Genomic DNA, 25,558 nt, shown 5'->3' with positions numbered 1-25,558 from the left:
CCTAGGTTTTCACAATTCCATCGAGATGGTGTCTGGTAGTAATAGTTGATCTTCGAAATGTGTTGAGCCCTCAGACGATCCAAGCTCCCTTCTCCCCGAATACTTTCTATAAGTAGTCGTGAAACAATTGTTGTTAATTTGAATAAAAAAACCAGAAACAATGTTTGCTTTGATGAAGGAATATCAACGTTAAAATAAAGAACAATGAAAAACGTTGAGTTAAACCTCTGCCGGTTGCTTTTATATATATATATATATATATATATATATATATATATATATATATTCAGAAAACTTACGAATTAGTACATATTCATTATAACATATAGAAATATCATACACGTATACGAAACCTAAGCTAGTGACAGGATTTTTTTTTATTTTTTTATTTTTATCAGCACCATCTCGAGAAGCATACTCGCTTCGAGAAGACGATTATGGAAATCATCGATTCCTCTATTGCTTTCGAAAGTGTAGGCAAAATTTCATCTCCTCTTTCAAGATTCTCGTCGTCTCTGTATGTTTGAATGTGTTTCTGTTAGACATGTGTTTAGGACTGCTGTCACGTTGCTGAAGTTGTTGCCACGTTGCTGAAGTTTTTATTATTATCTAATTTGACTGGTTCAAAAAAGTCTATCTAGTTTTCTAGGAGGTTGTTATTTTTCAGCAAAAAACCAGAAACAATGTTTGCTTTGATGAAGGAATATCAACGTTAAAATAAAGAACAATGAAAAACGTTGAGTTAAACCTCTGCCGGTTGCTTGGAGTGTGCAGCATCTAAACAAGGAGGAGTGTTAGACATGTGTTTAGGACTTCAGCAACGTGGCAACAACTTCAGCAACGTGGAAGCAGTCCTAAACACATGTCTAACACTCCTCCTTGTTTAGATGCTGCACACTCCAAGCGTCTTTCTGAAAATCTCAAACTTGTTAACCGGCAGAGGTTTCGTGAAAACATCTGCAACTTGATCTTCTGTTTTGCAGTAGAGAAGATCCACAGCTCCATTTTTCTGTACTTCCCTCAAAAAGAATAACTTGATGTTAAAATGCTTAGTTTTCCCGTGAAACACAGGATTATGAGAGATAGCAATAGCAGCTTGGTTGTCAACAAGAATCTCCGTGCTTTCCTTCTGCTCCAAGTTAAGATCGATTAAAATCTTCCTCAGCCACAAAGCTTGATTAACAGCTGCTGTTGCAGCAACAAACTCTGCTTCAGTAGTGGATTGAGCTACAGTTTCTTGTTTTTTCGAGCTCCATGAGAAAACACCAGATCCAAAGCTAAAACAGTATCCTGAGGTACTTCTCATATCATCAATGGAGCCACCCCAGTCACTGTCGGAAAAACCAGCTAGCTTGAACTTTTCATTCTTCCTGAATTTGATTCCAAAATCAACTGTGCCTTTGACATACCTAATCACCCTTTTTGCTGCTTTTAAATGCACTTCACTTGCACAGTGCATGTAACGAGAAAGAATACTTACAGCATTCAAGATGTCAGGCCTTGTTGCTGTTAGATACATCAGACACCCCACCAAGCTTCTGAAATGTGCTTCGTTGACTTTCTCAGTTATGTTTTATCTATAAATTGTAATTCAGATTGCATGAACATGTAACTCAACGTTTTTCATTGTTCTTTATTTTAACGTTGATATTCCTTCATCACAAGCAAACATTGTTTCTGGTTTTTTTATTCAAATTAACAACAATTGGTATCAAAGCACTTTTTCTTGAGGGACCTGCGTGTGTACAAGAGAAAACTCAGTGGACGCCATGGAAGGAGAAGCCATTTTTCTTCAACTGCACCACCAGTCTTCGATGGAGAAAGCTATCAGATCTGGGCTGCTAGAATGGAGATGTATCTGGAAGCTTTGGACCTCTGGGAGGCTGTGGAAGATGATTATGGCTGGGGAAGATGATTATGAGATTACTCCCCTGCTGAACAATCCCACAATGGCTCAGATAAAAAATTTCAAGGAGAGGAAAACCAAGAAATCAAAGGCAAAGGCCTGCTTGTTTGCTGCAGTTTCATCTACCATCTTCACTCGTATCATGTCTCTGAAGTCAGCAAAGGAGATATGAGATTATCTCAAGACTGAGTATGAAGGAGATGAAAGAATTCGAGGGATGCAAGTGCTGAACCTGGTACGTGACTTTGAGCTGCAGAGGATGAAGGAGACTGAAACCATAAAGGAGTATTCTGACCGATTGCTCAACATAGCAAATCATGTCAGATTACTGGGTTCCACTCTATCAGATTCAAGGATTGTTGAGAAAATCCTTGTAACGGTGCCTGAAAGATTTGAGGCTACAATCACAGCCTTAGAAAATACTAAGGACTTGTCCAAAATTACACTAGCAGAGCTCTTGAGTGCCTTTCAAGCACAAGAGCAACGACATGTAATGAGATAGGAATGAGTTGTTGAAGGAGCCTTAGCAGTCAAGCATCAAGACGATGGAAGAAACAAGAAGAAGAAGAGCAAGAAGATTCAAGGAGCAAGCGGTGAGAGTACTGCAACCAGCAACAAAGGTAAAACAGGAAACAAAAATGCTGGCATGAAAGGAAATTATCCTCCATGTCAACATTGTGGCAAAAAAGGTCACCCTCCTTTCAAATGTTGGAGGAGACCTGATGCAAAATGCAGCAAGTGCAATCAACAGGGCCACGAAGCTGTGATTTGCAGAAGCAAAGTTCAACAACAAGAAGCAGAAGCTCAAGTTGCTGATCGAGAAGAAGAAGATCAACTCTTTGTTGCAACCTGTTTCACAAGCCGTGATTCAAGTGAAAGCTGGTTAATCGATAGTGGTTGCACTAACCACATGACGTATGATAAGGAGTTGTTCAAAGAGTTAAGGAGCTCTGATACCAACAACATTCTTAAGATTGATTTGCTGGAGATTAGTGAGATGTTCAATCCCATGAGGTAGTGTCTTCAAAGCCATGCAATTGAAAAGCCATAGGTTTAGAATGCCTTGCGTACCACGTTTCTCTATAACCATCTCATTCAAGCTAGGAAAATTATGTAGGATTAAGCTCTTCAGTGTGAGGAAGCCTTTTGGAATGTAAAAACAGTCGCCTGTATAAGCATTTACTAGAGTTAACCTCTGCAGATTGGGTAATGACCGAATGTAAAAAAGTGGATTTTCAGCCAATCTAGACCAACTTAGATAGAGCGCTCTGAGGTTGTTCAGTGACCGAAACCAATGAGGAACTTTGTCTAATTTTCCAATCAAATGGAGTCTACGAAGCTGCGGAGGAGGCAATGACAATGCCTCCAAACGGAGAACTTCCTCGTCGCTAGAAGCCTTTATGCCTAGGTGGCAAAGGTGCTGCAGCTTCTCTATTGATGAGCACCATGCCCTTTCATCCACTTCTTTTGTCTTTTCTATGCCCAGGCATGTAAGTTGTGTCAGGTTTTTGACACATCTCATGGCATTATCATTTACTTTGACAGAACTTAGAACTTGCAACTGCTGTAACTTGGTAATATCAGATGGAATCTCTGTGCAATTTGCATATTGGAAGTTGTCAACTATTTCTAGATTGTAGTAACATGAAATTAAGTACCTTAAGTTTTGTAGATTCATGATTCCGCTCGGAAGTTTCTTCACTCAGGTTTGGAAGAGGTTCAGGGTTTGTAAGTTGTGAAGTCTTTCCTATGGATTTAGGAAGTTTCCGAATCTCAGTTCCCTTCAAATTCAGATGCCTCAAATTGAATAGATTCCCCACTTCACTCGATAAATTATAGATGGGAAACATATTCCAATTCCATGAACCAAGTTTAAAACCAGATGGCATTGAGAACAGAGATGATGGAGATCCAAATCTATTGGAGAACACGAAGAAAGACCGAAGCCTGGAAATGCATCTCGAGGATTCTATTTCCCTGTCGTACATTTGAGTTGACAAATGACGAGATTCTATTTCAAAAACTTTACACCAGGGAAAGTTCATAACGTTCACGCAGTAAACGTGGACATTAACCACAAAGTCAAGTCCACGTGGATTCTGATAGTGAAAAGCAATTAAAAAAAAAAAGAGTAAATAGTAAGAAGTGTTTTTCAATTCAATCAAAGACAACTCTCAAAAACCTTGCCATGAGAGTTGAGTTATCTGAAGCTTGGAAGCACACAAATCAAATCAAATCAAAGTCCCTACTGCTATTCCGTAGACTATACATATTGGCATAAATAAATACAAGCCATATTCTATATCCTCCAACACCACAAACTCTCATTTGATCAACTTTTCTGTACTACACAAATTATGGCTTCTTCTCAAAACAGTGACCTCAAGTTCCCATTTTTTCCTCTACCACCACCCACCAACAATCCTCCATTTCCATTCCCAACTCCACCACACCACTCCTTCAATCCACCGCCCCGTCCCTCAATCCCGCCGCCATCTCCGATTGTGAAGCCGCCACCTCATCCCCATCCACTTCCTCCGCCTTCACCACCTCATTTGAGTCCCCCTCCAACACCAATGCCGCCACGTCCCTCAATCGCCCCACCTCATCCTATTTCTCCACCACCAAAGCCACCACGTCCCCCAATCGCCCCACCTCAACCTATTTCTCCACCACCACCTCCTCATGTTGTTCCGCCGCCATCGCCAACTCCAGGCCACTATTCGACTGTAATAGTCGTTGTTTTCGTTTCGCTCGGCGGGCTATTCTTCCTCGCATTCCTCTCGGTTGCTCTCTGTTGTTTCATCAAGAAGAAGAAAAGAGTGGATGAGAAAGCTGAGATCATAAACTTTGATGAACACAAGAAAGTCCAAGAAGCCATAGTTCCCGGGCCAAATGGCGAACAAGTGAAGATACTAACCATTGAAGAAGATGTTCATATTGATGAAGAAATCAAGAAAGCTGAAAAGGTAATGGGAGGAAGTTCACATGTTAAATCTGCACATCATCATCAACCGCAACCGCAAGCTCAAGCTATTGAAGTGGCAGAGTCATCTGGATCTACTCAATCAAAACATCTGATTTAAAGTTGGGCTAATAAAGTGCATGAGTTACCAATTATGAATTTGCACTTTCTAGTACAACTCAAGAACCATTTTTCAAATGATGTAATTTAATTTTTTTTCATATTCATCAAAAGATATTTTATGAAAATAATATATGTACAACAAGGTTCTCAATTGTAGTATTACTCGATGTTGGTGTGCCATACCGAGAAATTAAATGGAGTAAGAAAAATGTTAATTGAATACAGTGGATACAAACGTGGTTCGACTATTTTTTTTACACGCACGATGAGAAAGTAGTGAGAAAAAATTCTACTTAAAAGTTGAATATTACAAGAATTAGTGACTTACACATTGTGTTTTTTTTTTCCTAGTCAAAACACAGAATGCCGAAATTTCTACCTATACCACCGTCATACTTGGTAAGCACCCCACATCTTACCCTTTTTTTCCAGATCCACGAAGAGAATATAGCATTGTCAATTGGGCATTCTCAAATACTTTATTATGTTCAAGATAATTCATCAAAACTAAAAACTCTGTTATAATTTATTATACAATCGAAAGAAAAAAAGCGTAGAAAAGGTTCAAATAAAATACTCATTTTTCTGAGGGTAATCTTTTTTTTTTTTTTTTTTTTTTTTGCGCCAAGAAAACCTCCTCTTGCCCTTACTTAATTTCTTCTATATTTTTGGTTTTTTTCATTTTCCTACATCATTCCCATTTTACACAAGAAATTGCTTTTATCGAAAGAGTAAAGATTACATTTGTTTTCTATAAATATGCCATATTAATCATGTTTGAGTTATGAGCTGTCGTTTTATTTTACTGAAATAGTGAAATGTTTGTATTGCGTTATTTTACAACAATATAATGTTTATATAAATTTTGCATTGTATAACCTTATACACGGCAGGTAGCATAATAGAATAAATGTTGTATTAATAAACACACATTTTTACAGTATTATACTAAATTAAACCAACTGGCTCAAATGAGGATTTCTGGAGTCTAGACACCAAATGAATTAAAGATATAATTCTTGTAGGTCATGTAATGGTAACTTGCCGACAACAGAAATCTTGTAACATGTCGATGAAAACCTCCGCTGACAACTGGAGTCTCGTACGATTTTTCCATCACTTGGGGGGATTTATTTCAGGCAGAGGCACTAAAGAATGAGTGGTTTAGCAGAGAGAGTAATGCAGCAGAATAGGAGAAAATATGAAATTGATAAAATTGCTGTAAAATAGCTCTGAACTTTGTTAATAATAATGAAGAAAAACTGAATGTAATAACATAATGAAGCCTTATTTATAGGCTGATAATTATGGCCTACTTAAGAATCCTAGCAGAAATTAAACTATATATTAAATTCGTAATCAAAATCTGATAATAAATATAAATCCCGGAAATAAAAAACTTACTAATAAGCCGTTTGGTACCTAAATTCATTCCCTAATTCGAATCATGATTCGTGATTCGCTACAGTATTTTCTCTCACAAAAAATACACGTAAATCGAAAATGATTCTAATCACATAATTTGAATCCATGAACCAAACGGACCCTAAGATCCTAATAGGAATCCAACTGTCCTACATCAGAGAGATTCTGTGCAGCAGTGTTGGAGCGAAAAAGATCAGAATCCATCCAAGTTGTGAGCAGTATGCGGCCACATAGAAAGCTGTACGGCAGGAAAAGTATTAATATCATCTTCAGAAGCTCCGGCAGGGCGGCTCAGAGGCGCGTCAAGATCAACTAGTTCCAGAAAGGAACGGTCATCACCAGTAGGAAAAGCCTCGTCAAAAGAAGGGGTTATATGTGCATTAGAGAAATGAAATCCATAAGCCAAGTTGTCCAAGTCGGCTAAATCTTTAAAGATATCGGTTCCATCATGAGGAGCAGCCACAGTAGCAGGATCAACGTGGTTGACATTGTTAGCATCCTGCAAAACAAACAAAAGAAAATGCAGCATTAATTATAAGGTTGAATAACAAATGCAGAAACACACTCCCATCAGATAAGTGGGTATAGGAGGTCGTGTTTCCAAGATCCATCTTGTTCTAAATATCCTTGAAATTCCACAATTTGAAAACAGATTTGAACTGAAAATGAGATGGGCTGTTAAAACAAAGCATAAATAGAACAAGGTCAGATCACCATATGCATTTCAAAATGTCATTACCTGTGAAGCCTAAATATCATTACATGTCATGTAAGTTGTAACTTAGTTTGCGAAGCATGAAAATCTTAAAACAAGGACTAGAGTGATCTTTATGAGCTGTAGCAAAAAAATAAACATACGCATTTGGAGCTCATTCCAAAATGATTTTATTTTTTGTATGAAAATGAAAATGAAAATGTTTTCAATCTCAGACAGAAATCATTTTTGAAAATGTGTTTGGTAGTTTTATCAAGAGATTGTTTTCAGTGTAAAAAATCTCATTAATGTCTCTCTTTCTCTCTCTCTACTCGAGAGAGGAGAAAACGAAAACGAAAAAGAAAAACGAAAAATGACTAAAAGTCGTTTTTCATTTCTCTCTTATTTTACACTAAACCAAAAAATCGTTTTCATTTCCGTTTTTTGTCTTTATTGCGCCAAACACCGTTTTGGAAACATTTTCATTTTTTCTTTCTTGAAAAACGTAAAAAACAAAAATGAGATCAATTCTAAACATGGCCATAAATGCATTCCTAGCAAAGGATCTAATTGATAGAAACAGTAACTAACCAATAAATTAGGAATAGCATAATAAAATTAGGGGGGGAAAACAGAGAGAGAGAGAGAGAGAATTAAATACCTTATTTTGATTATTTCCATTCACTTCGAAAGGTTCTCCTTCTATAAAGTAACCCAACATCTCCAGAATGTCATCATCATCAAAACTCTCAACCCTCTCTACTGGATCATCATTAGCAGAAACTGGCAGTGTCACCTCAGAACTAGGTGGTACCATATCAGATACACATGATTCTGGTGAAAACACATTCCCAGTACTCTCGAGAGTATGTGAGTTACAAGCAACAAGATTTCTATTAGGCAGTAAGTTGTTTTGGAAAGTCACTATCGCAGAAGGCCCCACTTCTGCACAGTTATCTTCTTCATGATCGGTCCAGTCTTCTTCTCTAAAGGGTGCACCATATTGGGCACCATTTCTTGGTCCTGGACCCTCTTTCTTGAAAACCATGCATAGCACATATGAGTCCTGCATTATAGAAAAGATTAAGGGAGTCAATGCCAAACACCATGATGTCATTGAAGCACTGTGCATATAAATCATATGGATAAAAATTTCAGATGGTTATTAACCCCAAAAGAATACTATATATAACTTAAAACAAACTAACTGAGAACATTAATTAAGCAAGCACTTGCTAACAATGAGAAACTATTGAATCAATAACTAGTAACAGTCTACCACTCAAATTGGTCTTCACCCCCAACAGTCGACGCTGTTGCGTACTTAGTAAGTTATTGTTTTATAATCCTTTGTTATTCTAACTCAACGATTTTCAAGATTATCTCTGGACTGGTCTATTTCGTTTAGTTGCTTCTTTCTTAATCAAGTTAATCCATATTTTTAGGTTGTTACTTTCATTTTTCTCTTCAGGTGCGAATAGAACAACTGTGCATTCTAAAATGAACCAACATCATAACCCCCTGAACTAGTTAGTTCACGAATAAAAACTTAATAATCACCAATAATAATAAAAAATAAAAAATAATAATAATAAAAAAACCACACAAAAAAAAAAACCGCCTTCCATATGTCGAACTTATGAGACGAAGAGACATGATTTTATTGAGAATCACAGAGATGGGATTTAGTTCCATAAAGGAGTTGGGAAAAGAACTGAAACCATTAAAAGTTAAATATTTAATACCTGCACAACACCTCTGTCCGCCAGATTTTTTTCTTGAAGCATATACTCGTGCATAACCCAATCTGTCCTATCCCCTTTTGGTGCTCGACCAGTGTGGAAGACCAGAGTTTTTATCATTCCAACAACCTCACCGTTGTAGTTAACAGGCCTATCTTTTCCTGTAGTTTTCCAGTACCCAAACTCAGTAGCTCGTTTCATTCTCGCCCCACTCGCGTATTTCTTCTCCCTTGGACAGAAGAAGTACCACTTCAGATCTTTACTGTCCAGACAAGCTTTATCTGAACAAGCAAAAATAAACCACATAAGTTGTTTAGGAAAGTATCCAGAAAGATACACAAGAAACCCACTTAGAAACAAAGTTGAAACACATAAAATAAAATAAAAAAAAGGAAAGAGATTTAAGTACTGTTACACACCTGGAAGATCCCAAGGAGCGTACTTGTAAATATCAACCTCAGAAATCGCTTCAAAATGTAACTTTCTCCCTAGTATCTTCCTCTTCAAGTAGTATTTGACAAGCTCAACATCCGTCGGATGAAACCGAAAACCCGGGGACAGCAATGTTTTCCCCATCGCGAAACGCACCGAAGAACGAACAACCGCTTAATAAAGTGATCCAAAATTTGGAATTTCCTCACGAGAAGTGAATAAAGGCAAGTCTCTTACAACCTTAATCAATCAACGGTCGATTTCTTTTGTATCCAATGTAGTATTTTTTTTTTTTCTTCACAGAATGAACAAAACAAAACAAAAAAACAAAAAACTGTTCTTGGTCAAGTCCAATGCCGAAACAAGATTTTCCACGAACACCAAAGCCTCCCTCGGTTCATTAACCCAAACTCCTTAGTGGTGGACCAACTATTCTTGTTGAGATCCAAAGACATTTGGCGTGCAACGAAGGCCCTGTTTGGATCATAAGTAAATACACATTCACTCACAAATCAACAGCATTAAGGAAAAATCACATCAAAACCAAACATGTCCATTACATAATCCCAAATTTCTGGACAAAGTCTAAAACCAAACAAAACAAACCCAGAAGTAATCAAAGAAACGAAATTTAATCTAAAAACCCCTAATCGGCGATTTCGAATCAAACTTTGAACAGAACATCGATCGCATTCAAACCCTCAATAAATTGATCAATAACCATCAAACAAAGTCGAATCCTTTGAGGTTATTCATTATTGTTAAGTCAACTCAAGAAAATCGCAGCAGAAATCAGGAGAAATTGTGAAATAGACAACAGAAATAAAAAACCCTAACAAAACCCTAGCTCCCACAGAAAGGGGAAGGATGATTAGTAGTACCCGTAAAGGAGGATCTTAATCGGGGAGAGAGAGAGAGAGAAACCCTAAGGAGACGTACCCGAGAAGAGAGAACCGAGAGAGGAGAGAGAGAGAGGAGACGCGGAAGGAATGAGGAGTGAGAAAGGGGAAACACAAATGGGCGGAGGGGAGACAAATTTGTTAAGAGAATAGGTTTATATAGTACATAATTACATAATTACATAATTACATATACATAAACATATACAAAAGGAGGAAAATTCCCAGGTCCTGTTTGGAAATTCATGAAAGGGGTTGTTTGCTTGTCGCAAGTGCAATCACTTTTTTTTTTTTTTGGAACATCAATAATAAATTAGAAAAAAAAATTTATCTAATTATTTATTTTACGCTTTAAATTTAGATCACAAACAGTTATAAAATGACACTATTAATAAAAATGTCATATCAAAAAACTTTTTCTTTCTTTTTGCAAGTGTTTAGTAATCGTTAAGAGAGGATTTATTTCAACTAAAAAAATATGAATAGTATTGGTTTTGATTATTTTTTGGTGTTGCTGTCTTGTGATTCTCAATATTCAATAGTGATAGAATAGTTACTTCTAGTAATTATTGGAATAATCTGACGCCACAGTGGTATAAAATAAAACAATCAAAACCATTTTTGGTGTTAGTACGATAAATTTTGCATTTATAGTGCCCCTTTGCGTTATAAGACATTCGGATTAGTTTTTCGAGAAAAATAGAAAAAGAGCTACAGAATTTTATTATAATTAAAAAAAAGGATTCTCAAGAAGATTTTAGAGAAAGAAAAGAAAGTGTTTCTAACAAATTTAGTTCAAATGTCTTTGGAATGTCGAAGTACAAACAAGTTGGAAGGCAACTCATTTTTGGAACATCAGTGCGAACTTATGGCATGTTTACATATGCGTAATCAAAATGAACATGAATTGGAATGGATAGGATTCAGAGTGGGTAAAATTTAGAGTGAGGAATCGGAGTCAGAATAAGCTGTTTACTTAGTGATAGAATTCGGAATCGTAGTCATTTAAAATCTCATTCATACGTTTACTTACACTTAGAATCGGAATAAAAAAGTATAAAAGTACTAATATACCCTTTAAATTAATTTGATATTTTCAATTTAAAAAATATATTGTGTACTTATTATATTAAAATTAATCATAATTAAAATATTTAGTGTAATAATTGGGTACTAAAATAATAAATATAAATTGTACAACTATTTAAAATATAAAAATAAAATTTAAATAAAATTTAAATAAAATAAATAAAAAAATAGTGTTAAAAAATAAAATATATTATTAATTTATTAAAAAATAAAGTACATATTTATTAGATTAAAATTAACAATATAATAAAATTGGATCATACAAACAAAACAAGCCATTTAAGGTCATTGTCCGTGCAGCAAATAAGCTACCCATGAGTTCAATATATAAAAGGAGACATTCTTTTTCGGTACGCTAATATATTGATAGGTTATGTTTTATGTTTGTAAAATCCGTACAAAATTATGTAAAAATAAAAAATATATATAAAGTAAATTGTTAAAAAAATCTGACGTACTAGTACGTCAAACATACCAGAGAATCTCCAATATAAAATATTCTTTTGAGTGCACTTTCTCTTAGCAATCGAATTATAGAGACTTGTTCATTTGCACATCAATAAAAGTTTGAACTCAAGTTATAACTTTATTCAAGTTCATGTTTTTTGTAAAATTTGAGTTTAAACTTGAGTTTGAGGCTAAAATTTGAGTTCAAGTTTCCCTTTCAACTCAAGTTCCTAAACTCAAACTCAAGTTAATTAACAGTATTTTTTTATTCTTAAAAACGTCATAACTTTTTCATTTTAATTCCGATTGAGATGATTTTTTTCTATACATTCACAACGAAGAGACGACCTATATACCATATTAAAATTTTTCATCACCATTGAGTTTTTATTAAAATACTATCTAAATACAAATTCAAGTTTTGATCCACCTAAACACAAACTCAAATAGATTCTCAATTCAAATCATAACTCAAAATGTGCACATCTAAACACAAACTCAAATTAGAGTCTCAACTCAAATCATACTTAAAGACACATTAACTCAAATCAAGATCCAAACTCAAATCTAACTTAAAAAATATAAATGAACAAGCCTTAAGTAAATACAAAATATCGAGTTTTCTAATAGTGCCCGTAAAAAGGTTGTCATACCGTCCATTCAGGACTAAGAGAGGGTTTTTTGTTTTTTTTTGTTTTTGTGATTGAAAAAACTTGAACCCAGACTACATAGTTGAAAAACAATATAGGAATGAGAGAGGGAGAAAGAGAGGGGAACAAAAAAGAAGTGGAGTGTCCGTTTATTTAAGAAACGTCTCGGTAACGGTCAGTTTATAAGACAACCAACTACTTTCGGCTTTCCAAGAGAGACAGAGAAATAAAATAATTAATGCTATTAATCTGCACTCTTAGCGACCAAGTCACTTTACGCTTGGTCAACATGGTTCTCCACCAATATTTTTTATTTAGTTTTGAAATAAACAACGCAAACATAGTCTAATAACAAGGAAAAAATCAAAAAATAATAAATACTAAAAATAATTTTTTTTTAAAAAAGGACATTTGAGGGCTGTTTATGTTAACAATTCAGACACCAGTTTGTCCAACATGTCCCGCACGTGCAACCAAGTGAATTTGAGTTCATTGTCGTTTATATGAAATCTTTGTCAAATTGTTCAGTTGATTGTCATTCGTGACTAACAACAATTTTGAGAAATTCTCAAAACGGAGGAAAACAAAAACGCAGCACAAGAACATAAACCGATACACAAAACAGACAAATATGCCCTAGCATGGTGAACTGAAAAACTTGCCCCATAGTAGGGTTTAGTGGTCTACCGAAACCGGGATCAGAAATGAATGCCACCAAAACTGCTCACTCAACGATATTCAAATCAAAATTTCGCATATAAATCGGGATCAATAATACAAGAGATACAATCATACATTAATTTTAAAGAATTTCACTATGACGACGTACGTTATGGAAGAATCAAGACTCCTGGAAGACAGATCAGTAGGAACAAATGCCAACTTCTGATTTCGAATTTCCGACGACAGAATGAGAGAGATATGAAACCACCAATTCTTGGCTCCTTGGGACAACACAACCAATTTAACAGATAGCTTCCTAGCCGTTGCATTTTCGGTCTGTCCTCTAGATCAGAATCACTCTGTACAATGTTTTTTGCCTGACGATGGTAGGAGGTCAGGAATCTCCTGCAAGTAAATTTCCAACCAGGCAAAAGAGTCCATATTACATGAAACAAGGAGAAAATATAAACCAAAAACCCAGCTGAAGTAAATTTAGCCTGTTGCTTTCCAAAGAGTTTCCGCCGATAGCCTGATACAATTACAAATTCCTCACGGTGAGAAAAACAGGCCACGAATCACCATCAGCAATCCTTTTTTGCCTCCATTAGTCTCTCAAAGCCATACACAGTGAACCGACTCCACTAGCAACACAATAACTTGCATGTACACAAAACTAGTTGATCTAGTCACTGAGCCAGCTCTTTTCCAAAGAGAATCGCGTGATCACAAATTTTATCAAACTTCACAATATTCCATTCAAAACCCTTTGGTAATAATCATACTGCCGTGTCCGCCATGCATCCAAGCTGCTGCTAATCAGGGAAAGCACCAAGGACACACATTGCTGACATGGAACAAGAAAGGAAAGAAATAAATTATTATGCTAATCAGATAAGGAAAAAAAATTAAAAAATTAAAATTAAAATTAAAACACATTATAAAAACGATGGTGGGGATAGTTCACCGACCTCTTCTGTTAAACTAAGATGGAACCGCTTCCTTAGGTTTTGTATTGTACGTGGACCACCTTTAAAGCATGGGAAACCAGAATCCTGATACAAACAACGTAAACAGTAGCTTTAATCGATCATAATAAATAATGGGAAAAAAAAAAGTGTTTCTTTTCCCCATCCTTGCATGCATCAATGAAACAACCACCATCACCAATCAAGCACACAAAGACAAGCTTAATATCACAAATTAATATCCAACTATTTTTCCTGTTTACAAACTCATACAATGAACACCATCAAAGAGGGTGCTCTAATCTTGGCCCACGACCCCTTTTAACATTTTAGTCACAGCAAATCCTAGCTTCCTAATCCTCTGCCTGTCATTTTTTCGGTAAGGAGTGCTTGCAATAGGTCCAATGAACAAGACGAAGCATATTGACAAGTTCAGGTTGGTGTTACCTGCAACATCTCAACAAGAAGAATAATTCGCTCTGCATGCTTTCGACATGTGAGGAAGCCTTGAATGCATAAAACCTGAAATTCAAAAGGAGAATTTGAGAATACGCCATCTATGACAAAACATAAAAAGCACAACAAGGAGTTTTATCTGCTTCTAATCCCAAAATAAGAAGAGGAGCGGGCGTCTTCATGACTACCTTAAAATAATCAAAGAACTCACTCGGAACTCCCTCAGCATCAGAATCCATCACCTGGAATAGCAAGCTTCCTATCATTTTATGATAAAACTTTAAGAGGCTAAATGATAACAAGACCCAAAAAAAAGTGTTGCAAATTGATTGCTAAACCCCGAGAGAGAGAGAGATGATGAGAGGAGGAAGAACCAATACGGCAGAGAATGAAAGACTATAACCTCATAGCTCAGAACTTCAGTGTCAACAGAAAACAAAAATGCAAAATAAGGTCAATTTATCTAGGCAGTGTGAAACCATAAGGGAAAAAAATTAAAATAAATACATAAGACTCAGTTGTGGCTTAAAAGCCCAAAACAAGAAAAGTAACTGAATATGGAAGAGACTTTTTCTTTTGATAAGAAACAGAGAAAAAGTCGAATAAATTTCAAAGATAAAACGTGCATAACATGTTGGATGAGTTATCCATCTAGCGGGAAACAAAATATGCCCTAAAACAATAAATTATACCTGACAAAATAAGGAAAACCTTAATAGTAGAAAAAATTGGAACCGTAATGAAAAAGACAGTAAGTGCCAAAAAATAATAAGAAACTCAACAGAATTAGGAATTAAACACTTTGGACCACTTAGAAGACTCAGCCTAATGATCTCCGCGCGTGATAGAAGAATAAGAAAAGACAGCCTTATCTTACCTCAAGAAGTTCGCGAGTTAACTTAAACGGTGCACTTTCAAAATTAACTCCACCGGGTGAGTTAGAAAGCATAAACCCAAAATCAATATGGATAATATGACCTTCTTCATCCATTAAGAGGTTTCCATTGTGCCGATCCTTCACCTAAGTGAGAACAAACATACCAATGATGAGGGACTGCTCTTCATGCTTTATCTTATTTTGAAGTACTAAACAAGTTAAAAGAAATGAGCACAAGTACAACAACAAAAAATCGTCTCAGCCAGCATTGAGATATCCTTCATAATACGTTAATGTTCTACCATATGATCATTTGATATGCATAGATGAGAGATTATAGAGGTTTGAAAGACATGTGACCCTTGTTCTATAACTCTATCCTACCGGATACTGCCCAAACTGATTCATAATATCCTCTTTAGGTTACAGCTTTCATCATTGAACATACACCAATGTGTATAATGAAAGTCTATTTTGTTAGAAGTCAAAGAATGCAAAGGTCTAAATTTCAAACTTAAAATTTTTCTGCAATGCAAAGGATTTATCATGCACCTTCAATAATTTTTTCCTCTTTTTGGCATGTCTTTGAGATTGATCTTTCAACAACACCATGTAACGGCCTATTTACACGTTTACTTATAGAGACAGAAAGAAAGTGAGAAGGAAGGGTAGGATACCTGTAGAAGGTAACACACGAGGGAATATCCAGCCATACTCTCAACAAAATTTCTCTGCAATGGGGGAAAAAAATTTGATAACTGGTATCCTAAAACCATGTCGAAAAACAAAATTGACAGACTCTCATTCTCACTATTAATTACAAAAGTGTACTAAAATAGGCACTATTATATTTACTCCAAGTGAATCCAGCTTTTCTGGTTTAGAATAAGAATTCACAGTCCACCTAGTAAAAGTAATAATTTGTCTTGAATGGAATAATTAGAAGATTCCACAGTATTATCTGAAGGATACAATCTTTAGTAAATTACCTGGGCAAGCTTAAAACTTGGAGAATTTTCTTGGTACTTGGCGACGAAGAAATCACGTAGGCTTGAGATGTTAGGATATCTACTTTTGATAGAATGAAGGGACGCCTGAAAAAAGTAAAACAGTACAGCAGGTTAGCTAAAACTTGAAAGCCAATTCCTTGAAGAAATCAAAAGCACATACTTACTGTATCTGGAATTGTTTCAATTAGAGCCGTGTAGGAAGAAGTAACCAAAACTTCATAAGGACGCAACCACAGGGGGAGACCAGCTTCTTGGAATATATCTAGCACCAAGCAAAATTACTATCGGAAACAATTTCTAAAATGGGATCCAAGTAGCATCCAGTTTCCACCACTATATCCTCTGTTTTAGTTTCACCTTCAGTTGAGGGCACTTAAGAGTTATGATGACATAATTCTATATCTTACAGGACAGAAAATCGGATTAAATATCAAATCAGCACTTTAGAAATTTTGTTTCTACTTTCAGGTGTCCCATTTTTAGTTTCTGCTGAGTTTTGTCCTTGCTTGTTTGTTGTTGGAGGACTTCTTGTCCTCTGTTGTGTCCTCGTTTTTCTGGTTAATTTTCAATAAAAGGTTCTCATTTCTTATAAAAAATAAAAATAAAAAAAATGGTAAGCAAACAGGCCTCTTTTTTTCTTTTATAAAATTGGATCTAATGTTGGTTTTTTTTTTTTTCCGTTTCTTTTTTTCTTTAATTTATCTGCAGTACCTCATCGTGACGTGAACACAAAAGGCGTTCAATAACCAGTGCTTCAAAAGGGTAGTAACCAATGTGGAGATAAAATAGAAAAGAGAAGAAAACACAGCACAAGAGAGAGAAAGGAACAAGAAGAACCAATGCCCTGCACAAAATCATAAAAACTAGTAAAAGTCACCAACCATAAAAGTGTGAGATAAGTTGCACGGCAAGGTGTTCCTGCCTACAATCATCACCACTCTTCACGATTACCTGCATGAAACAAGAGAGAAAATGTTGTTTAAAATCCTGAAGTCAACACCGGCACTAACAAAAATACAGTTTACATGCTGGAGAACGTAACCCATGCTAAATAGTTAAATACACGAGAATAAGTCTGAGCAACAGCAAAACAATTAGATGTCTGCAGTGACTGTCAACATCGTCTCTTTTTACCAAATATGCTTGTGCATGCACACACATGTGGCGTCGAATTTACATTCAACAGAAGATTTTTTCTTTTAATAATGAACATAACTTTTTAAAAGGAAATGAAGAAGAGAATAAAGGGAAACAAGAGGACAAGCAGTGATCAAGTGCAAAACAAAAACAAAAACAAAAAAACCCAAACAAACAAACAAAGGACAAAAAAAGAAAACCAAAATTTACAAACAGCAGAAACATCACAGTAAAAGAAAATAAATAGAAGTCTGTTATGTAGGGACTTACAGAACGCAAGTCCCAACCAGGTAATTTTCCATAGACTGAAGCTTTGCGTATTCTTTCTTTTTTCACTTCCCAAAGTTCACCAGACAAGGCATCACTAGCCTTGGGAGTAGCACCATTTACCTGTTGACAACTTTGAAACTTAAGATAAAAATAAAAAATAAAAAAAATAAAAAAAGTTCCCCTCTCCAATAAAAAGAGAAAAATTTCATTTATGCGAAACATTCACCCTAGGCTGTGCATCTGATGAATCCTGACCAGCCCCCTTCAATGGGAGTCCAGGAGGTGCTTCTCCTTTTGCTGCTGCGGCCTGAATAAATGAATTTGAAGCATTATCAACAATATCTTATCTTTAAAAAAAATCGTATAACACGTGATACGCAAAGAAATTAGGTTCAGGCGATACATAAATAAATTCTTCATTAAGTTCGTGTAGAAATCCATAAAGCCAGAATCTAATAAACGAAACAAGCACATTGTTGACTATAGCACAAGAAACTAAATTGTCTTCTTGCAATATTAACGCATGAGCAATCAATGCTCAGGGGGGACATTTGGTATTTCTTACTTTCATAGGTTAATACAAAGAAAGAAATTAGCAATTTATTGATGCCACACATAAACATAAAAAGAGAGAGAGAGAAAGAGAGAGATAGAGAATAGGTCCATCTAAAAAAATTTCAAAATGTTGCACAACTTGCAAACGGAAATAATGGTAAAAAATCATTTAAAAAAAGTGCACAAACACAAACTAAGTTGAATTGAATATTAATGAAAAAATTGAATATTAATTAGTATATAAGTCGACAAAAGTGCCAAATTAAGCCAAGCAAACAAAACCCCCTCCTCACCTTTACTTCCTCGATAGCCACAGTACTTGGAACACGACGGTGTTCCCTCCGACGTCGCGGACCTTGATCCTCAATGTCTTCCATTCTAACACCGGGGTCTGCTGTCAGCACTACCCTTACCCACTTCAAGTCACAACCATGTGCTGGTTTTGACGGATGTGCTCTATTCTCACCACTTTGACAGCTCTTAGATACACTATGAAAGGACTTAGTACCGGTGGAATCAATAGCTGACTGTGAATCAGATATTTCAATATCCTCTGAATGGCTGTGATATTGCTTTTCCACAGAAAGTTTCACATTTACAAATTTGACTCTTGCCTCAGACATATGAGTCATAGCCTGATCAATTGCCAAAGCAGTAGAACTCGACATTCTATCATTACTATTGCGGTACACCTCTTGAACAGTCCATAGTGGATATGCCCAAGGAGGTGGCTTTGGAAGTAGTGCATCTCCATTTGCTAAGGGAATTCCTCCTCTCGAAAGCTTTTGAGGACTGGATGAGTCCCTTGGGTTGCTGAAAATGAGTCATTTTTCTCATTGGGATGAGAGAAACATATCAGAATGAATAAAATTATGAGAAAACTTTTCAAGAAGTCTTTTCACAAAGGAAACATAATAACAACCAGAATCAGAAAGTAAGCTAAGTCATTTGACAAGATAATGACATGAATACCTAGGTGTTTCGCTTTTCAAGACCTCCACACAGATTAGGTAAGGTGCTTTCTCCCTAGAATTCAAAAGCACAGCTTCATCCTCAGGTATATGAACCACACGGTACATTCCCTTTCCCATTGGAAAGCCAATTCCTAGCAAATTCAATCATAAAAAGTCGAAAGTCAACACAAAGGGTCTGGTAAACTCCATCCTAACATAGTATACAAACATGCAATTACATTTTTTTTTTTTTTAAAAGTTGATATCGAACCCACAACCTCCCCAAAAAGCCCCACCCCAGCCAAGCTCCTGGTGCCACTAGAACAAACAGTCTTAAGCAAGAACATACAATTACAAATAAAGACTAACATATACAACATATGCCAACAGAAAACTACAACAAATGCAAAGTACCACGGCATTACTGAAAGACTAAAAGAACAATTCACGAGCAGTGCAATACATTCCTTGATGACTAACTTCTGTATGCATATGCTGATAGTAATTTTGAATCAAATTTTCAAACCTTGAAAGAGAACCTCATAAAACTATGCATATAACCTATAAAATTCATTCCTTCAATTAGCAATTCTTTAGTTATGTCATGTTCTGTCAGTTCATGTACCTTCCTTTTCTGTTGATTGAGGATTAGTTTTTCTTTTTCCTTTGTATTTGGTTTCACAATCAATGAAAGGTAGTTTTCCTCCAAAAAAAATAAAAAATAAAAAGAAATAGAAAGAAAAACAAAACATCGGACATGTTGAGGTAAAAAAAACAAAACATCAGACATGTTCAGGTTTCAACCTATCACAAATTTTAAGGGAAAAGCACATATAAAACATTTTCAGGTTTCAACCTATCATAAATTTAAAGGGGAAAACACATATAAAACATATTCAGGTTTCAACCTATCACAAATTTAAAGGGAAAATACACATAAAATTGTTTCTTTTTCAAACCCAGCACAGAAGCCATGAAACTTCTTAAAATACCCCTTATTCTAGTGAAAGACAATAAAAGACTTACAAAAACAAAAAAAACAAAAACAAAAACAAAACCAGATAAGTGATACTTGATAGCATTGTGACTCTAAATATCTCAGGTCATGGTCATAAACAGCTAAAAGAAGTACCTCCACTTTTTTGGGCCTCAGATAGATGTTGATTGATCTCTGCAAGCGACTAGAATCATAGGAAACAGAAAAAAATCAGGTACATTCAAACACATGAACATCATAAACATAATATGGAATGGTTGCCTAATAAAGCATATACAACCTCACGAAGAGCACTCTTGCGATCTTCAATTGGAAATATATCCACCAAGCCATATGATGTCTCACATAATGACAGCACAAAGTCCAACGACTCATGGTAAGCTCCTTTGCGGAACTGGGATGCAGTATTACTTGGAAGCGGCGGTTTCACATATGACTTCTCATCCCGTTGCCTAGGCGAACCAGGACGCTTCTGCCAGTTTAAAAAGCACACTTAAAAGGTTTACTCGATATGTTATAAAACAAGCAGGTATCCAGTTCTTCATAACGCCTTCAGCCAGTGGGTGAGGATCAACCAAATATGGCATGAATTCCCCAAGTCCGTCAGATCAGAAATTATCTCAGATGCGTGTGTGAAAGAGAGAGGGAGAGAGAGAAGTTCAAATCTATACCAAATATATATCAAAATTTGTTTCGAGGACAATTCATTGATTAAGATCCTTACTAAATTGTGTTCTTTTGAAAAAACTCCAAATCATACCAAGTAAAATAAGTTCAAAAGCAGAGCCCTCATTAGACTGCATGATAAGAATAATAGTAATGACAATGATAATAATAAGGGTGGAGGCTCTGAACCTGTGAACTTATTCAAGACAATTATTCGTAAGTGAAGTAAACTTATGGTTGATTCAAAAGTTATCTCCAAATTTTTGTTGCAGGGTGGACTCAGGGGATTGATTTTGTATTGTAATTATCTCATCTTCTTTCTTCTACAAACAACAATCAACCATTTAACTTATTGATTTCTTATTCGCTTCACCGTACAGCATTCATATGGCTATATGTTATCCACATTGATCATAGCTTTCTCATTTTCCTAGTGCTAATTGCTAAGTTCCTTATCCACATTCCACACCAACACGAGGGGGGAAAGAGACAGGAAAACTCAATATGTGCAAGTACAACGACTTCAAACTTATGGTTACAGATGAAAAGACTACACCCACAACTCATAACCTTCTAAAACTCACTCCAACCTATAAAACCAAGCCCGTATTTCTGCGTTTATGTAACCCATCTTTGAAAAGAGTTGACGCCTAAACCTGGTACAGAATGTTGTCAAAATGTGCTTATAAGTCAAATTGTTCACTTTTCCATACTGCAACTATGATTCAAATTAGTTAGAAATAAGGAAATTTCGCATAGTCTACAAATTGATTTAAGAGAGTATGAAAATACGTGACATCAGAAGTGTTTGCAATAAAGGTTCTAGAGAATCCTATAAAACTACACAAGGAAATCCAACAACCTTTTCTGGTTGTTGTAATACTATATGTTCACAACATAATTGAGAAAAATGAAGACTGTAAAATAGAGAAAATAACACTTTGCACTGTCAGCCAAACAACAGGCAGATAAACTACAAAAGATCATACCTCTTTATGCTTTAAACCAAATAGCTCAGAATCTTCAACAGACCGGTCACGATCTCGAAACAATTTGCGGAAAAAATTCTCAGTTCCTGGACTACTCTCAAACAGGCCCCCACTATTGTTTTCATTTGCCGCATTGTTTTTAGCTTCCTCTGGATGCACTCTAAACAGTTTCCGAAACAATGAAAAGTCAGAAGGATCTTCCTCCTCCCCATTGGCACTTCCTTCATCGGCCTTATCATTACCATCTCTCCTGTCCTCAAACTTATCCCTAAAGAATTTGCGGAAGAAGCCTTCCTTTTCTTCATCCTCAGTAGATTTTGAGCTTTTTTCTTCTAAGTGAACCACTTCTTCATCTTCGTACCTACCAGTCACATGCTTTTTGTCATCAAATTTATCTTTGAAAAGCTTCTTGAAGAACCCTTCTTTTTCCTCCTCTTCCACTGATTTAGACGTTGATTTGTCCTCAGTATCACTCTTGCTATCACGAAACAACCTCTTAAAGAAACCTTCAGAACTTGTCGTTAACTCCTCATCATCACCCCTACTATCCCTCAAAAGTCTCCTAAAGAATCCATCCTTTTCAGAGTCATCCTCTTCCTTCTCGGACGACTTCCTAAAGAGCTCCCGAATCTTTGAACCCCCCTCATCCTCACCTTTACTATCTCTCAAAAGCCTTTTGAAGAATCCATCCTTCTCAGAGTCCTCATCATCTTTCTCCCCAGACTTTCGAAAGAGCAATGCATCTCGAACCTTTGGACTCGGAATAAATCTCTTAAATATCTTGTTCTCATCTGGCGACATTGGACCACCCTCCTCTTGTGCAACACCCCCACTAGAAGGCGAGAAGGATAGAGACTTCTGAGCAGGTGGTGACGTTGTCAGCGACAACAACCTCTGCTTTGAAGACAATATCCTATTCAAAACCTGGCTCTTGCTTCCAGGGCTAGATGACTCACTTTGGGGCCGTATCAACGGCGGCCACTCACCCATCAAAGTGGCTGCAATCTGACACTTCTCTTGAATCCTACTAATCCCTTCATTGTCATCGGAGTCCTCCAACTCCGCCAACAAGAACCAATGCACCTTCAAAGCTATCTTAAGCGATTTTGAGCAAATGTCAATCACAAATTTATCCAAAGATGGGCTCGGCTTGTGAACCATCATGTAACATATCTGAAACAAATAGCTCTCAATCCCCGACAAGGGAAGAGTGTACATTCGATTGCAGAGGTAATCTCGTACCCCCGAGTGCTCGTGCTTGTAAAGATAGCTAACAGCGATCCACTCGCAGAAGAATGCCGAATCGAAAAACCGAATGAGCCAACCATTGTCACCGGAATCGCTAGATGAATTGGCCCGCGAGGAGGTGATCTCCCGAGGCGACTCGTAAGTCTCTCCGCGAGTCAGTCCCAGAAGCCGCACCATTCTCGATCTATCATCCTAAACCCTACACTAACCGATGAGATTAAGGGGCCAAAAAAGCCCTAATTTTCTCGCAATCAAAACACCACAGCAGCTCCAACCAAACAAACAATCAGAAGCACAATTCCTCCGCTACAAAAACCCCAGGAATCCCCAAAACCTTTAAGCGAAAACCCTAATTTCCAAAGATACAAACTTTTCAGCTTCTCAGTAATCAGGTCCAATGTAATTTAAACAGTAGAGCTCCCCCTAATCGAGTTCCACGGCAACAGCGGAGGGAATCGTTTCCTGTTTGTTTCTCGCGAAAAGAGAGAAATAAATGAAAATGGCGATGGAGAGAAAGAAGACGATCGGGAATTTAAGCGAGAAATTTAGAATTCGAAAACACAAATTCGTAGAAATGCATATGAAATTATGCTTACCATAGAGAGCGAATCAGATTCCAGGTATATTTATGTATATACATGTGTATATATAGATATATAGATACATATAGAAATGCACAAATGGAGGATCTTCTTCTTCTTCTTCAAGTTGTTGTTCAGCTTTCAGGTGTTTCGACTGGCGATGGTGGTGGTCGTCGTTTCCTTGTTGCTTCTTGTTGTCGTTGTTGTTGGAGAAGGACGAAGGGATGTAAAATTATAATTATGTTAATTAATTAATAGTAATCTCAAATCATTATAATAATATTTTCTTTGTTCCAACTATTCTTTCTTATGGACCCTTAAAAAAAAAAAAATTATGGTAATCTTAATATTGGGTTTTAATTTCATTTTTGAAACTATTGGTTTTAAATTAATTTAACAATAATGCTTTGGTTTTGTTTTTAGGTTTTTTTAATAATTTTAACAAAATTAAGAATAATTCACTACGTAAAATAATAATAATGACGAGTCAGAGCAGCCCAATTGATTGTAATCTTTTTTAAGTTGAAGATTCGAGTTATCCTGAGTTCCACTTAAAAGTAGTGACATTTCTTACTCACCTTGTATCAAAAAATAATAATAGTCCTGCAAAACCTAAAATTTTTAAGTCTCATTCATTTCATTTTAAATTTAATTTTTTTTGCTCCAATGTTTTATCTCACAAAAATTTACTCTATAGAAGCTAATCTCAATATTAATGCATGCCTTTTTTTTTTGTTCTGCATGCATGCTTTTCTTTTCTTTTTTTAAAGGAGAATTCTAGTACAATAGTTACTAATTACACACTTATTTCATCATAAGATAACGAGTTTAAAACCTTCCACCCTCAAGTTCAAAACCAAAAAAAAAAAAAAACTAATGACTCGTAAAGAATGAGATTCTCGGGATTCATAACCTATACATTTGTTATTCATAATGCTTTTTTGAATTACAATACAAAAAGATTTTCATAATAGAAAGATTCTTTAATCCTTGAGCGTCCTTTAATTGTGATTCCCAGTTATGCACTATATATCTCTTCCTTAGAGCTTGTTGTGTGGGAAAATGTGATGGACACCTGGACCAACGGTGTCACGACACGTGGCTATACTTACTTTCTGCCGAGCACCCAACCCTCGACGCTTCGTTTCCCTCAAGATCAGCTATAGAACCCGAAGATGAAGTCCATAATTAGGGCAACGACCCCGTGAGGCGTCGACGGTTGATTTCGCCTGGGTCGACACGACAAGATCCCTCGACTGCAGAAGAGATCACTAGAGGGGGCGAGAAAGGTTTAAACAACCACTGACGATGAGGGGAACGTCCCTTTTCGACGTGATAGGTTACATGCAGAGGTAAGAGAAGTCTGACAGCATTAATTGCAAGTTTACAAATCGCCTCCCCCAAGGGACAGAAAAGCATTACGGAGAGTTACAGAGCCGTAATAGAAGACTAATTGGTTGAGTGAACAGTACTAATTAGTGGGCTATGTCTGGGCCTAGAGAGGGAGAACACTTGAGTGTTCCTACCTACGAAGGAAACCCACCCAGTGAAGGAAGCCCGAATATAAAAGAAGAAGGACCCCAATAGGAAAGGGGTCCGAAAACTTCAAAAGAAAAAAGAAAGAGAGATGATATTCAGTGTAAACTCAGATTTCCACAAAAAGTAATATAGTATATACAGTGGATGTAACTCTAATTTTGTAGAGTGAACCACTATAAAATTCTTCTTGTTCATTTACATACAGTTCATTCAAACACAAAAATACTTAAATCCACCCGGAACCCACACTTTCAAAAACCCCACAAGCCGGTAATCCAAA

At 36.2% G+C, this 25,558-nt stretch overlaps 3 protein-coding genes across 5 annotated transcripts; 1 reads left to right on the top strand and 2 right to left on the bottom strand.

The window, feature by feature from the left end:
- Positions 1-4,263: 4,263 nt before the first annotated feature.
- Positions 4,264-4,992, top strand: LOC21403606 (proline-rich receptor-like protein kinase PERK2). The gene has a single exon (XM_010092558.1). It carries the CDS (start codon positions 4,264-4,266, stop codon positions 4,990-4,992), a length of 729 nt encoding a protein of 242 aa, XP_010090860.1.
- Positions 4,993-6,221: 1,229 nt separating this feature from the next.
- LOC21403605 (NAC domain-containing protein 82) lies at positions 6,222-10,308 on the bottom strand. 2 transcript variants are annotated; one of them, XM_010092557.2, is made up of 5 exons: positions 10,227-10,308; positions 9,275-9,761; positions 8,859-9,136; positions 7,775-8,179; positions 6,222-6,918 (listed from the first exon to the last, which is right to left on the bottom strand). In XM_010092557.2, the coding sequence occupies exons 2-5, from the start codon at positions 9,429-9,431 to the stop codon at positions 6,613-6,615; spliced, it is 1,146 nt and encodes a 381-aa protein (XP_010090859.1). In that variant the 5' UTR covers positions 9,432-9,761; positions 10,227-10,308; the 3' UTR covers positions 6,222-6,612. The 2 variants fall into 2 exon arrangements, with proteins under 2 accessions (XP_010090859.1, XP_024017752.1); XM_024161984.1 differs by having other exon boundaries at positions 10,169-10,245.
- A 2,780-nt stretch (positions 10,309-13,088) lies between these two features.
- Positions 13,089-23,945, bottom strand: LOC21403604 (phosphatidylinositol 4-kinase beta 1). 2 transcript variants are annotated; one of them, XM_010092556.2, is made up of 17 exons: positions 23,755-23,945; positions 21,911-23,620; positions 20,536-20,727; positions 20,391-20,439; positions 19,278-19,410; positions 18,599-19,118; positions 17,977-18,057; positions 17,751-17,870; positions 17,225-17,294; positions 16,508-16,605; positions 16,323-16,427; positions 16,011-16,064; positions 15,334-15,477; positions 14,645-14,698; positions 14,448-14,522; positions 14,004-14,087; positions 13,089-13,879 (listed from the first exon to the last, which is right to left on the bottom strand). In XM_010092556.2, exons 2-17 carry the CDS (start codon positions 23,333-23,335, stop codon positions 13,778-13,780), a joined length of 3,306 nt encoding a protein of 1,101 aa, XP_010090858.1. In that variant the 5' UTR covers positions 23,336-23,620; positions 23,755-23,945; the 3' UTR covers positions 13,089-13,777. The 2 variants fall into 2 exon arrangements, with proteins under 2 accessions (XP_010090858.1, XP_024017728.1); XM_024161960.1 differs by lacking the exons at positions 13,089-13,879; positions 14,004-14,087; positions 14,448-14,522 and having other exon boundaries at positions 14,657-14,715.
- Positions 23,946-25,558: the final 1,613 nt, after the last annotated feature.

The sequence above is a fragment of the Morus notabilis genome, unplaced genomic scaffold, assembly GCF_000414095.1.
Source record: "Morus notabilis unplaced genomic scaffold, ASM41409v2 Scaffold698, whole genome shotgun sequence".
Taxonomy (NCBI): Eukaryota; Viridiplantae; Streptophyta; class Magnoliopsida; order Rosales; family Moraceae; genus Morus; species Morus notabilis.
This window is presented reverse-complemented; position numbering and strand designations above follow the sequence as displayed.